The sequence below is a fragment of the Triplophysa dalaica genome, chromosome 11, assembly GCF_015846415.1.
Source record: "Triplophysa dalaica isolate WHDGS20190420 chromosome 11, ASM1584641v1, whole genome shotgun sequence".
Classification (NCBI taxonomy): Eukaryota; Metazoa; Chordata; class Actinopteri; order Cypriniformes; family Nemacheilidae; genus Triplophysa; species Triplophysa dalaica.
Genome location: NC_079552.1, coordinates 4,432,752 through 4,447,756, shown reverse-complemented (window position 1 = coordinate 4,447,756; position 15,005 = coordinate 4,432,752). Strand labels below are relative to the sequence as shown.

At 37.3% G+C, this 15,005-nt stretch overlaps 1 protein-coding gene across 1 annotated transcript in view; it reads right to left on the bottom strand.

Annotated features, from left to right (window-relative positions):
* Positions 1-4,019: 4,019 nt before the first annotated feature.
* Positions 4,020-15,005, bottom strand: part of zgc:171482 (zinc finger protein) — an 85,391-nt gene continuing 74,405 nt past the window's right edge. The window contains exon 7 of the mRNA XM_056760482.1: positions 4,020-4,159. Coding sequence (XP_056616460.1) covers positions 4,144-4,159 — 16 coding nt within the window. The 3' untranslated portion in view covers positions 4,020-4,143. The remainder of the gene's footprint in view (positions 4,160-15,005) is intronic.

The following is a 15,005-nucleotide window of genomic DNA, read 5'->3' as shown; positions in this document are numbered from 1 at the left end:
GTTCAGTCTACTACTATACTGAGTACTTTGCCTTATGTGCTTTTTAAAAATATACTTAAAGCGGACCAGCAACGATGTGTCATTCATTCTGACTTCTTTACACTGTTAAACGTGCTGTCTTCTCATGCTCAACATGGTCAACTTGTCGAAAAACAAGGTGGGCGTATACCGTAGTATTTCTGTGCGCGATACACTCCCCCAGCGATCGTGCAGGTTTCTGAAAGTTTTTTTTTAACATATAAAACTGTTTTGCAAAACAACTTTTCTTACTCTCTTATTGGACTATTCTGCCGGAAAAGCAAGCAGCACGGCCACATGAGAGCAGGAGAAGGAGCATGCGCAGACATCAATTTCACTTGTAAGCAGGAGAGAAAGAGAGCATACGTTCACGAAGTTGAGGTGTTTGTTTGTTCATTGGATTTGGGTGATGAATGTTATATAAACGGTGGATATAACGCTGGATTTGCAGATGTTTTAAACTGATATATTAAGCCGTCCCACAGCCAAAAGATGCCGGATATGAACCAAATGCGGTGAGTGAAACTGATGTATATGTTTTGTTGACATGGGTGCACATGTGCTTTGGTTCAGCCTACCCCTCCCCCCCACACGCGCGGTAGGTTTTCAAAAACAATCTTTTATAAATGTGATCAAACTAAATACTCTGCGAAGATATGAAGTATGCAATACTACTCTATAGGTACTCAAGATTAATATGAGATTAGGACCGCTTTAAACCTCTGAAAATAGTTTTGGTGTAAAAAAATGTTTAATTCATGCATTTTTAAATCTTCTGATGGACATTAGTGAATGAAAAAATAAGATGTATAAAAAGAACAATAACAATTTACACCAAAATCATTTCAAAGGTTTACACCCACCTGACTTTAAATGAATGGTGTTGACTTTGTGGGCAGCACTGAATGTTTCTATCTACTGTAATTGTTGTGTATGAGTCTCTTGATTGTCCTCAATGTAAAAACAGGAATCTCAACATCATACAGTTACTGCTGGACATGAATCAAATATCCAGAAATGCTGAAAAAGCAAAGATTGTGGAGGACCTGGGTGATTGTTTTGAAGATCAATGGACAGTCTAATGACTCATGACAAACAAGAAACCCTTAAACAACTATGACCAAACAGAAAAACTGTCATTGATTGTTTAGGTAACATCATACAGTTTCTAAGAATAAGGGGCATGTAAACTTTTACCCTGGGCTTTTTATAGAAATTATGTTATTATTCTTTAGTGTGAACTTTTAGTTAACATTTCTTTAGTGAAATAACTTGCTCAGGGCAGGACTTAATTAATTTACTAATTTTTTTTCTAATTTTTCCAAAAGTTTCAGCTTTTTCCAGATTCTGCAACGGGTGTGTAAATTTTTGAGCACAACTGTATATATTTATAAATATCTATAATAAATATACTTCAAAGAAGAGGGGGCATACAATGCTGTTTCGTGCATTCTGACTTATTTACAATGTTAAACATGCAGACTTCTCATGCATGTCAAAAAAGGAGTTGGAGGTGTATCGTAGTTTATTTGACTGTGCTGCGTCAAGATTGGCTGCGCTGTGGGCCTGCAGCTCGTTACTCTTGCGATAGTGAAGTTTAGGCAGTTTCACGGCATTTCAGTGAGGATGTTATATAAACGGTGAATATGGATTTTGAAACTGATAGATGGAACAGTCCTAGCGCTAAAAGATGCGGGGCATGACACGCACGCACGTGGTAAGTGAAACTAAGTCATATGTCTGTGTTTTGTTGGCATCGGCACTTACGTGCATAATGTAAACAACACAAACTTATAGAATCAATAGTTATGCAGGGATAATACGATGATTAAGGCTACTGTGTGCTCGTGATTTAGTGTTATACAACATTTCACATTAATTCTTAAAGTGGGTTAGCACCACTTTTAACCTTGGATTTTAAAACCTTTTACCAATTCTCCACTAAGGTAACATTTCAATCTAGAGAAAATGGAAAACTACTGTACTGAAAACAGTCTTGAAGCTTGAGAGGTTTTAATTTATTAAATACACCATCTGCTGAGCAACAGGAAAGTCTTTGGATGTTTTATGGATCAGTCTCTGCGTTCTTTTGAAGAGGATGAGAGAAATGGAACGGACAGAAGAAAGTTAGAGCAACGCGCTTGTCAGATGCTGGGTCTCCACCATAAAGCTGCACATCTGTTCTGTTCTGTTTTCTCGGCCGAGATGTTATGAAATTGTAATTATCTAGACCACTGAAGGTTTGCATTCAGCAACATCGGAGCTGTCGGGGCGGATAATGCTCCGGCGAGAATTATTTTAAATCCTGTGAGAAGTTAGTGCTTTTTTGTGGTACAATAGCTCAGGATTCAACATCTTCTTATAAGAAAAAAAATCACTGGAACAGAAGATAAGAGAAGTTATTTTGAGAAGCATCTAATTGGTTTTGTGGTCTCATTGGTCATCACACAATGGAAGTCAACAGGGTCCAGTGTTGTTAGGTTACTGTCATTCTACGAAAGATCTTTGTTTGTGTTCTTCAAAACAAAGAAAAGCATACATGTTATGACATGAGTGTGAGTAAATGATGACAGAATTTGAGTTTTTCTTTCTGAATGGAAAATATTTAGCAACATTTAAAAAAAGCTTTGAATTCTCTAAACCGAGGTGAGAAAGTCGCCATAGCAACAACGTTTTTGTAGTTCACAGGCAAAATCACTACATCCCTTATGAAAGTACCCATCATGAATCTTTTAAATCAATCAAATTTCTTATACTTTTAAAAATCAAGATAAATCTTTTTTTCTTAAGGCGTCCATCATCGTGTGCATAATATTGCCCCCCCTGTCAACAAGATGACTTTCTCAGCTCCATCACTACTGTATGTTAAAATTGTTTTACTGTACTTCAGAAAATCAACATTCTGTATGAAGCCCTCCCTTATTGGTGGTCATGACCCGGTTTCCTATCTGCCTAGTAACATTGTGCATAGCAGGGACTCTAGAAAGCAGACCCGATTTTGACCCCTTGTTTAGCCCACAAATCTGACCTCAGTGACACATGCTTGTCTACACACTGTGCGTCTGGATATATCCTCGTGCATCTTAACAAACCAAATTCTGTTCTCTTTTAGCAAGCAGGGATAACCCAGTAGTATGTCAGGAAGTATAAAGGTGTGTTTGCACTCAAAATGGACAATGAGCTCATCTAAAACAGCGCAGCGCAATTTCAGCACATCTAATGCTTGGTTAGACATGAGTTTTAGTGCTGAAAATCCACACACAAAAGGGATGCAACAGTGAAATGAATTCGCCTGGAGGACAGTTTAGGGCAACCCTTTATTTCCACATTCATTTGCTTCAATAAGTTCCCATTTTCTGAAAATAGAGATTCTTGTTAATATGCAGAGCCACTTTTTCAAATTATTTTTATAAAAGAAATGAAATATTCATGAGTTGCAATCAATGGTTGAGTGTGCGAGGAGAACGGCAGAGCGGAAGGTGTTAGAGGTGGAAAGAGAGAGCCCTTCGCATTTCACAACTCAAGTGATGGAAAAACTCAACGTTTCTCATACCTCGCCCCATATATCCATTCAACCATTCATGCTGTCTCCTGCTTTGAATATGAATCAAGGAAGGCTAAAATTATAGAGTGGAAAGGGAATACATTATATTATATCTAAAACATCTACTATAATAAAGATTTTTATTGCTTGCAAAACACATGAAATAAAGACTGAAGATACTTTAATGAAGAAAAATATTTTGCATTCTTGTTGTTGAAGTTGAAACATCTGTCAGCAGGGCCATTAGCCAAAACCGACCAGGCAACTTTGGAGAAATCTGCCTATACAGTATAACAGTAAAAGGCTATGTTTGCTTCAGGGCACTCAAATGTGCTGCTGAAGTTTTATAACATGAAAGTAAAATGCAAAAGAAAGATAAGTAGATAAATAAAATTGGTACATTAACATGTTCTATAATTAAATATTTGAAAAATAGAAACACCTTGACCTTGATGTCCTGGTTTAAAGCATAGACGGTATAAAACATGGACGTAATGTCCGTGACGTCACCAGTAGGTTTGTGATGAGCAATTTTGAAGCCTAAAGTGGGCGGAGCCGGTCGTCGCCATCTTGTTAGCGCATCACCGTGGGTCACTCCTGGATAATAAAAAAAGGGCAAAAAGGCAGAATGTTGGTCGGTGAATCCCCTTGTCACTCAAGTGGCCACACCCTTAATCATGCAGAATTTTAAGGATAAATATAATTTGAACGGATGAGTTGTAAAAAAATCACAGTTAGCTAGACCAAAATATTTTTTGTATCAGGATGTAAACATGTTTTTCTCTGCTATAAAGTTGGCATTTTAACATGAGATTCTGCTCTGTTTTGGAGCCAGTGTCTAGCAGCCAGTCAACGAATTGCAGTTTATGTCACTTCCGTGTTGGTTTCACGACAAGAGAGACCGGAAGGTTGCAGCTTGGTTTGAAGTGAACAGCTACTGATAATGAATAATGCTGCCATATGAATAATGAATAATGGTTGTTGCCATATTACAAAAATGTGTTTCTGTTTTGTTAATGTTGTACTGTCACTGTTGAGAATCTGTGAAAATACTTGACTAATGTTTGTTTGCAAATAATTAGAAATCTATTCAGATAAACTGAATTTGCATGAAAGTGAATAATTAAAAATCAACTCTCTTATACATATTTATGCATATATGATCTGCTTTCCTTGCTTGCTTAAATTACAATTTCTTAATATTGTGTTGTATTGTGGTTGGAATTGTTATTCATATGTTGGTGTGTTGCTAAATTACGTGGCAATGTTAGTGTTCTACATTAGCTGCTGAAAAAAGCATGTACCTTTCATGTTTTTTCATAAAGCCATTGATCACTTTGACTTGACGAATGGACATAAAAATTTGCAGGACATAATAATGTAACCACCAGCTCTGTGCAATGAACACAGAAATGTCATCGGAGTCGATGCAAATAAATCAAACAGAGTCTCATTTCAGATTAAGCGGCTCAGTCGGACTGCTTTTGAAATGTGTCCGCTAATGGACTAAACTTGCTTTTCAACTAGAGGCAAAACAACACAGAAGTTTAAAATGCAGCAGACAAACATCCACCTAAGAATTTGTTCCAAAACACTAAAATATTTATAAAACAAGTATTTTAAGGCTGCAATGAGAATATAAATGACATCTTTTGTCAGACGTACTTAGAGACGGTAGACATATTTAGGCTATAAAATGCTTCTTCAATTTTACATCAGTTGGACTGTCAACAGATTTCAAATCATCACGCAACACCAGTGAACATTTATGCTTTACTGTCCTACATTTAATGCGGTCTAGCCGGAATCCCAGCCTGGCCAAGATGATGCTCGACTGGTTCTGAATAAAACCCCCAGAATTGCTCTAAAACCAGACCCACCAAGACACGGTGAGACCAACAATTTTATCTTTGGTAGTTTTTCAGTTGTTTAAATGTACTTTATATTTGATGAAACCACTTTGAATGCCCTCAGTGTTCACAGTGGTCTCATATAAGTGTAATACTTTGACAGACTTTAAGTCTGAGCGACTGCCAGTGCATCTAAACACTTCTGATCTGTGGCGGAGAGGATCAGGGGCTTTCAGGGTGTCAGCCAGAGCACAATATTCACAGATGAGAGGAAGCAACATTAAATATGGAAGCGCCTTGATGCGCTCAGAGGCCGCAACAGGATAGGAATGATGCGATGGCTTTTGTCGTGTTCTCCAAGGAAGAGGCTGAGATTTGAGCTTTGGTTGATTTATTCATTCATTTTTTACATTCTACTATCTAGGCTGCTCTTAAACTCTGTTTCTGCATAGGGAGAAGACCTGAACCCCTGCATTTCAGAATCACCCTGTCCACGATGTTTTACTTCCCTGCGGGTGTCTTAATGGCTGGAACCGAATCAATCAAGCAGACGGACGATTACATAATGCCCTTAATGCCATATTCAACCACACAGAGCTAACACAACACCCTTCACCAACTGCTACCTCTTTAGAGCCCGTCCTATCTGACTCACGCACCTTCTGTTGAACACTTTCGGTACGTTCCAGTCGCCTGGACTCCAACCAGGCTAAATATTCTAAATAGTAGGGATTAAATATTTATATGATATGGTAAATATGATGACAATTTGATAATACTTATCGCGTGTGTCAATATATTCAACTCCCCCAATGTGTTCGATGTCTATAATATCCACCGTCGAGTGTGTAAATCTGAACATACTTTAGCCTCTTCACTACACGATCATTATTTGCACCAAAACTTAGCTGAACGAAAAAAATCCATCCGTCTGCTTTAGCAGAACCAGTCTATTATAATGCACAACGCTAGAAAAGGTCATGTGAGAGATTTGGTACGAATGAATTATTGACTAAAGCCAGCTAGAGCCTGAATGCCTATGTTCCGCTGCGCCCGTCTTCATAAAAACAGCCCCAGCTGAGCTCTGCGGGTATCCCGGTATCCATCAGATTTTGAGCTTGAAAAGTAACACTCAGTGTTGGATGTAATTACTCACATTAGTTGCTATGGGACATACATGCAGCATTAAAGTGTGTATTGCTATCAGTGCTGGAGTGACATGTTGTGGATGTCAAATTTGAGTAGATGTCACCCTCTTCTGCTGTGTGATGCCCCAGGTCTGCTTTAACGCATAAGTATGAGATTATGTTTTGACAGGTGGTAGAAACTAGAATTTACGAGCTTGTAACTAATGAAGGGATTCGGCTTTTACCATGTCACAGATCCTCTCGTGCTAAATTTAAAGAAGTTTTCCAATGCGCTTATTCAACCACCTCACAGGTGCAGCCGACAACCCTGCTATGGCTCTTCTTGAAATATTAAAGCTTCTGGCAAAACGATATCAAATTAATCAACCCCATCCCGAGATAGCAAAATAACACTTGAGGGTGCCAGCTGCGCTATAAAATCTATATTTTGATTGATTTTGCCTGTAGCTTGGACCAACAAAATGGTCAACTAATGAATCAGGATTTACTAATACACCCAAACACATTTGAGTCTGACTCTATGGGAAGGTCCAGCCATGGATACTTAGATGCCACATTTGACCTCTCCAGACATCATCGTGTCAGCCTGCACTTCACAGTCAACCCAGTCCATATTCAAGGGTGACGTCAGATGCCACGCCCATGACACCGGAAGCTACACCCACCCACAATACATAACTTTATTAATCCCCTGACCGCCCATATATGGGCGTGACTTCTGGCATCTAACTTCGATCCAAGCAGGTAGGATGTCATGTGTGCCATGAAGAATGCAGAGAGCTCTGCTTGAACGTGTCCGCCATCTTGGAACAGTCAGCATTTAAATTGTTGTTGCTGTCTGTCTCCATCAATTAGTTTTTTAAGATGCACAACTTGCCCTTCAGAAACAAAAACTATATATATAGCTATAAATAAAACTGAATAGAGCAGAAAACCTAATGCAAATTAAACAATAATACATTTCCATGTATAGGAGCCAAGTGGTTATATTTTTCAATACATGAAAAGCAGCTGTTCCGTTTTGTGTTGATATATTCAAATTGTAATTTATTAACAACGTATTATTCTATATATTTTTTTTATATATATTAAGTCATTTAATGTATTGACACTGACAGTTAACACACGGCAAAACATTTTTTCATACAGGACATCTTATACACAGGGTGCACAGCCTAAAGATAAAGTTTAAATGGATCTAGATTGCATAAATTATCATTTGTCTTTGGCTTAAGATCTCATTCAAAACTGTAAAGAAAACACCTGCAAGCTAAATTCTCTATTGAGTTTCCTTTAAATCTAATTGCTGTCCAGGAGAAATAACTGAGACACTAGAGAGATCTTATTAGCCCCGACTCCGGCCGAGAAGAGTTGTTAATACTCTGGTTGCACCACAGAATCTCACTCATTAGATCAGTTTAAATACTTTCATCTTGCCTTTCAAGTTGGTAAATATAGAAGCTTTACGGACAAGCCCATACTGCAGCACTCTCATATCGACTGTTACATCCCTCTTGCGTCATGAACCTTCCCTAATCAATCAACCAACCTATCAGAGCGATCATTTAGTAAAATGTCATTCTCTGACTCTTGAGGTTTAAGCTCAGGTCTAGCCTATGCTGTGCAGTATTTCATCAGTTTTTTTATTCTGTGTCCTACTGAGCTGACACATTAAAAATCCTTGTGTTGTATATTCCCATGGCTTCAAATGATTGCACTTTGTGATGTTTTCGGCGGGAAGTACTGTACAATTCAATTCAGTTCAGTTTAAGTGTGGGTTGGTTCACGAACCATCATAATTCAGATGATTATTGAATTGTATAGCAAGTCAAAACTCAGTTTGCTTCAACAGTACACAATAGAGTAATACAAAAACAGTAGGATGTGTATGTTAGGTATATATACACTGTTTAAATGAGTCACAGGTGTGGGTGATAAGGATGGGTCTGAAATACAGATAGGGAGCCCCCAGGTGGTGGGAGTAAAGTAGCAGGCTCAATGCTCCAATGAAAAAACAGTGGCTAGGCGCGTCTCAAACGGTGCACTTATGCAATATTCTATGCCATTCATATTATAACTAGTGTGAGTAGTGCGTTCACATTGAACATTTTGAAAAAGAAGCGCACTTAAGTACCCGGATGATGCACTTTTTCAACCGACAATATGAAGTGTGGAACTGGGATAGGGAAGGGAGGGAGACGGGGCTCTCAGATGCTGCTAGAGCAAACTCTCCTGCAGAGTGATAACGCTTCAATCTGTTGATGACTAAAATAATTCTGGGCTAAACGTATGAAAACGACATTAAATGCACAAATTTATTTTTATTCACACGCATTTTGCCGTACGGTGCAATTGACTTCATTTAGGCTTGTCTGGGAAACCGATATACTTCCAGTTGTAAAACGGTTCAGTATTACATTTGGAACGATACTACTCTTCTAAAATTCATACCCTAGAAGGTTAAGTGAATAGTTTAAGTGCATATTGTATAGTATGTGTCCCAAATGACACTGAGTTTATCGTGTACATGAGTTCAGACACTGGCAAGGACCTGGCTCCACTTACGATACAAAAATATCCTGGAATATACTGGGAAATATAATGCAATATAATAAATAATACTTTTAAGGGCTTATATTCTTAACATATGAAAAGCTACAATTATCTTATTTAATATATCACAGTATTGTAATATAATAACAATGCAATATTCTTTATTTATTTATTTATATTTCTTTAATAATTTAAATAATTGTAAATAATAATAAAAAATGAAACTATTAATTATAATTTAATGAAAAATATTATTAATAATCATATTTAAATTCAAATTAACCATGTTTTTTTGCACAAGTGTCACTGTGGGGATTCATTACGGTAAATACTTGAATTATTCGATGATGCATCTGTTGAAAATTTCATCCGTTTATGTTTATAGACGCTTACTAAATTAAAGGCATAGTTCACCCAAAAATTCATTCTTTACACGCCCTCTTGTCATGGTAAACCTGTATGACGTTTTTATCTTCTTCAAAACACAAAAGGAGATATTCTGAAAAAAGTTGGTAACAGACACCGTTGATCCCCGTTGACTTGCATCGTTTTTTTTGTTCACACAATAGAAGTAATGGGGACCGATGGTCTTTGGTTACCAACAATCTTCAGAATAACTTCTTTTGTGTTCTGATGAAGAAAGAAAGTCACAGTTTTGAGAAGGTGAGTAAATGATAACAGACTTTTTATTTATGAGTGAACTATTCTTTTAAGAGGCCTACCTGCAATGCGTGTTTATGCTCACATTGATAGAAAATGTATGAAGTTAAAACTTTTGCATTTCCATGATGTTTATTTAGTTGCTGTTTGTGATTTTGAGCTGAAAGGTGTTTTCTGATAATAAAAGAGAGAGTGTTAGTGCTCCCTGGGTTCTGCCTTGCATTGTGGGAATTTTTAGGGAACAACCGTTTCAGTGCATTGAAAAGTTTGGTTTGTAAAGGAAAAAATATTTTGTTCAATCCTGATTACAATCAAAATCGCCATTTTAAACATTTTAAATGGCTTCCCTTATCTGCTAATATAGCAGCTGTATTTGGTTTTGTGGTAATGTATGTCATCCGTGCTATTGTAATGAAATCTCTGTGTGACCGCACAGAATTTGTTATCAGCTCTACGATCGTGGGCACGATGTTTATGGGCGTAAAAGCCCAGGTGCGCTGCCTCATGGGAAGTCCCTGGATCAGCTCTGTAGTGAGCCATGCACACATACAGACACACACACACAAACTCCCTCATTCTGTCATGTTTTTCTCCGACCTTGTGTTTCTCTCTATCTCTGCGTGCGATTGTCCACAGACGCCCATGGATCAGTCAGAACTGGAGCTTTGAGCTGTCTTAATACGTTCAGAGATTTGCCCTCCTCTCAGCATCAATTGCCAAAGGACTCCTCCTCTACCCAAACCACACCTCCCCCCTTGTTACACACTTTTAAACACCGTTCTCCCTTCTGCATTTCCATCAAATGCTTCCTCTTCCCCAGAGGACCCCTGACTCGATAAACAAACAGACCAAAACAAACACGAGCAACTCCACTGCTCTAACTCATTTACAGAGCAAACTAAATATGGATGCGTTGAGGCTCTGAAGACGGTCTAATGCAGTCGAATGCATGTCTTCCTGACCCCAAAATAAACCAGAAGTTTGATCATGTTGTTCTTCATTAAGTTAAAAAGTCTTTTGACAAATGAAATCCTTCAGTAAATACAAATCTGCTGCATTAACACAGATAATGATTTGAAATCGCTCTTAAGAAAGAGAACGAAAATGTGTTGACAGAAATTCATCTTCAATGGAAATTTGGAAATTTTGCATTAGGTGGAAATAGTTTTTGTGTTCAGTATGGAAATGCCCTCTAATAGATAACAGAAAGCCAGATAATGGGAAACTGTGCCCAATGCGATGTTTGCTTCTTGTTCAAGATTACTTTAAAATGTCTTCTACTGGAACAAACAACTGTTTTTTAATTCTCTTTTCTTCTCCTGAATTTCTGGAACAACAACGTTTTTGCTCCCATTAAAATGCGGAACAGCTCATCAACATGTTTTAAGATCTTTTACATCGGCCGAATTTGTGGTAATTAGCCGGCTGCATTGTTCAACAAATCTAAGCTATGAACAACCAGTGGTTTTGGGGTTTCTCAGTAGTCCAGAACATGAGTATACAATATATTCGATTAGATACACTAAAATGTATAATTTCAGGTGTTTGTAGATTAATGTTGGGTGTTGCCCATTGACCAACTGACCAACCTTGCAAACAATCGCCAAGTGGTGTAAATATAATTTAAATCTTCTGTTAAAGTTGCAGGACCAAAAAATGTTCAATCATTGCATTCGATGCAATGAATGCAATGAAGGAATGTCCCACTTGCCAAACTATGAACTATGAACCACCGCACATATGCTTTCATCCTAGCTTTATATATTGTTAGCCTTTCCGAAAACACCCCTTCAGTTCATTTTCCTGACATGTAAGAGAATAAAAATAGAGATGAACTAGGGAAGAAAGTATTATAAGAGCTAACAATTTACATATTACCTAGAAAAAGTTTTTAATAATGTAAGTGGGACTCTGAATGTGCTAAGGAGCCTGTAAAGTATATATAAAAGAATCCATCGATGTTATGAAAATATTTAAAAAGCATTGTTTGTATTATTGATCAGGAGAAGTGGGTTGCTAAGGAAACCCATTAAAGCCAGAGAGAACAGAAAGTACATTACTTTTTGATAGATTTGAAATATTTCTCAAACTCCGTGCAGACCTCTTAAGGTGTAATCATTTTAAAGGGGTGGCTTATTCTTCATTTTGACTGCTTGTGTAAATCTGGATTGGAAATCGGGTTTAAAATTTATACTGCTGCAGTAATGTTCCGAGATCATAGAAATGTGTTATTTTTGTCTCTGGACATTTATATGTATGTTTAAAATTAAGAAGAAAATGCAATTTCACCTATTTCTTCTCTATTTAATTATCAAGCTTTTTTGCACAAAATCCTCTATAACACATTTTACCTTCACCAGATGAGCTGTAAAGTTCTTCTCAGGGACAGTATATACAGAAGCTTTTTTAATCCTGCTTTGATAATGTTTATGCCATTCACTCGGCCCAAAAAGTTCCTTTAACCTTCAAGCTTAAGTCATAAAAATGTTCACACGCAGACATACATTTTCTATTAGCAGGGCTGTTTTATAATCATTTCTCCATGTTATGCAAATCTAGTCCTTGCATATTTCTACATGCATGGATGTGGTTTTTAAAGCTTCACCTGGATATTCTCATCTCCAGGACATCACTGCACAAGAGCGTTCCAAATTAAGTCAAAAGGCGTGTGGCCAAATAGAAAAAGCCCGTAGAAAAAGTCGTGTTTAACTCAATAAATCCCCTGATCTCCATGCAGAGAGTTACCAGTTTCAACAATAGTTATGGCCTTAATTCATTTTTTTGAAAAGTGACTTACAGTTCATTTAAGATATGCATTAAATCAGTATGTTCCCTAGCGACCTTGACCTTGGAGATTAAGGAATCCCACACCGGAGGAACCGTTTTCTGAACTTTGATCATTGTTTAACCCTTGTGTGTGGTTTGGGCCTTTGGAAAACAATTCAGTGTATTTATTTAAGAAAATCAAATGAGCGTTAGTTCTGGCAGGTGACGTGAGTCTATCATGCATCAGCCGATCACATCAGGTGCAGCTAATCAACGTTAAAGCGGCCCTAACACATGCGGATCCGCCATTCTCATATTAATCTTGAGAACCTATAGAGTAATATTCCATACTTCGTATCTTCAAAGCGTATTTAGTTTGATCACATTTATAAAAGATAGATCCAGCTGTATGATTATTTCCAAACTCAAACGACACATGGGGCGGTTTCAAACGATCTACAAATCCAGCGTTATATCCACCGTTTATATAACAATTATCACCTAAATGCAGTGAACAGACAAAGTACCTGAACTTCGCGAACGTATGCACTCTCTCCTGTGCACAATTGAAAGTGACGTCTGCGCATGCTCCTTCTCCTGCTCTCCTTGCTGCCACCCAATAAGAGACTAAGAGATATTGTTACGAAAACATTTTTATAAGTGCGAAAAAATTATCGCTGGGGGAGTGTATCGAGCACACAAATACTACGTAATACGCCCAAACTCGTTATTGACAAGTTGACCATGTTAAGCATGAGAAGACAGCATGTTTATCATTGTAAAGAAGTCAGATTGCATGACATATTGTTGCAGAACCCTTTTAACCAATAGTCATGCAACAAACGCTAGACACACTATTTAAGTTGCATTTTTTTGCTCCTTATCAGCTGCTTATTGTGCTGCACCTCACCTCCCACCTCAGTTCCCATCTCCTCCATATCTGCCTGTATCTGTCCAATCATTTAATTTAATCCTGTTACGCATCATGAACTGCTACGGCTCTATCCATGCAAGGCCGCATGGAGGCGAAGAGTTTTCCCAGAACAGTTTCATTCCGCCAACCTTAAATATATGCTATTGTTAAATATTTGACGAAAGTGGTCCTCACAGAAACATGTTTTTTACCCATATCGTTGATTTTTATTTTTTATTACCACTTATTTCAAAAATGACAAATATTACTCACATATCCTATCTATAATCTTGTGGGTCCATTACACTGTTAAAATAAAGGTGCTTAAAGGGATCTTCACAGTGACGCCATAAAAACATTTTTTGGTTCCACAAAGAACCATTCAGTCAAAGGTCCTTTAAATAAACCATCTTTGTATCTTTATATAACATGAAGAACCTTTTTTTTGCCATTGGAACCCTTGAGACAAAAAGCCCCTCTATTTTGAAAAGTGTAGACCCTTGCTGAGTAACAAAATTAAAAAATGATAAGCCCATAACAGCTCATAGTGCACAGATGCACTGTTTTCAATTAATTTGTTATGAGAAACTCTATATAGTGCAGTTCTTTATATTAAATCACATTATAACTGAATGGTTTGAGTGTCATAAGCCATTCTCCAGAGAGATGGGTGATATACAGCCTGCAAACGGATTTTCATGTTAAACTTACCAATGCAAAAAAATTAATTATTAGTGAAATACTAGCAGACACACTTAAATAAACAGTTTACCCCGTCTGCCTTATACCAATTTCTGCTTAATCTAATTTAAAACAGATTCAATTAAATGTGGGAGGTATTATGTCCTCTGATAGAGCACGACAGCATGAAACTCACTTTATTTTCAAGAAAGGTGAGCTGGCTACATATTAAAAAGTGTAATGAAATCATATTACTTTGCAGTCAAGTTGTTTGGAGAGAGAGGTTCAAACGGTGAAAGGCAACATTTAGATATAATACTTAAAAAATTGCTACTTTGCAGGTTGTAAACTATGCTGGTGCAGAAGCACTATCAGTTTCATTTATTAATTAATTTATAATTCGATTTTTTTTAATCTTACATATACAATAATTTGATATTTTAAATCTACTATAATTATTCTGTTGGTTGTATTTTGTTCAAAAGTTTGTGTGTAACTAAAACAGGAAGTTCTTCTGGACCAGGGTTGTTTCATTTTACTGAGTAGCAGGTAAAGTATATTCATTTTATTTTATCATCTTGATACAGCGTCTGGTTGCTTCAGTGGTCAGCTGTTGCCTGCAGGGCACTGGCACTGATCGGATGTCACGGTCACCTATAAAGCTTATCAGGAGAACATACTTCAAACTTTACACTCTGACCTTGTTATCCTGGATAAACGGACATCTTTCCTCTCGAAGCAATTCAATGATTTGTTGATGGACATTGAGGGATACGGTGTGCTATGTTCCTGATTCTCCTAGGCAAATACTGCTAATCTCTTATCATTTAGTATCTAAAGACCTTTAACTGAAATCCTATTACTGAGATATG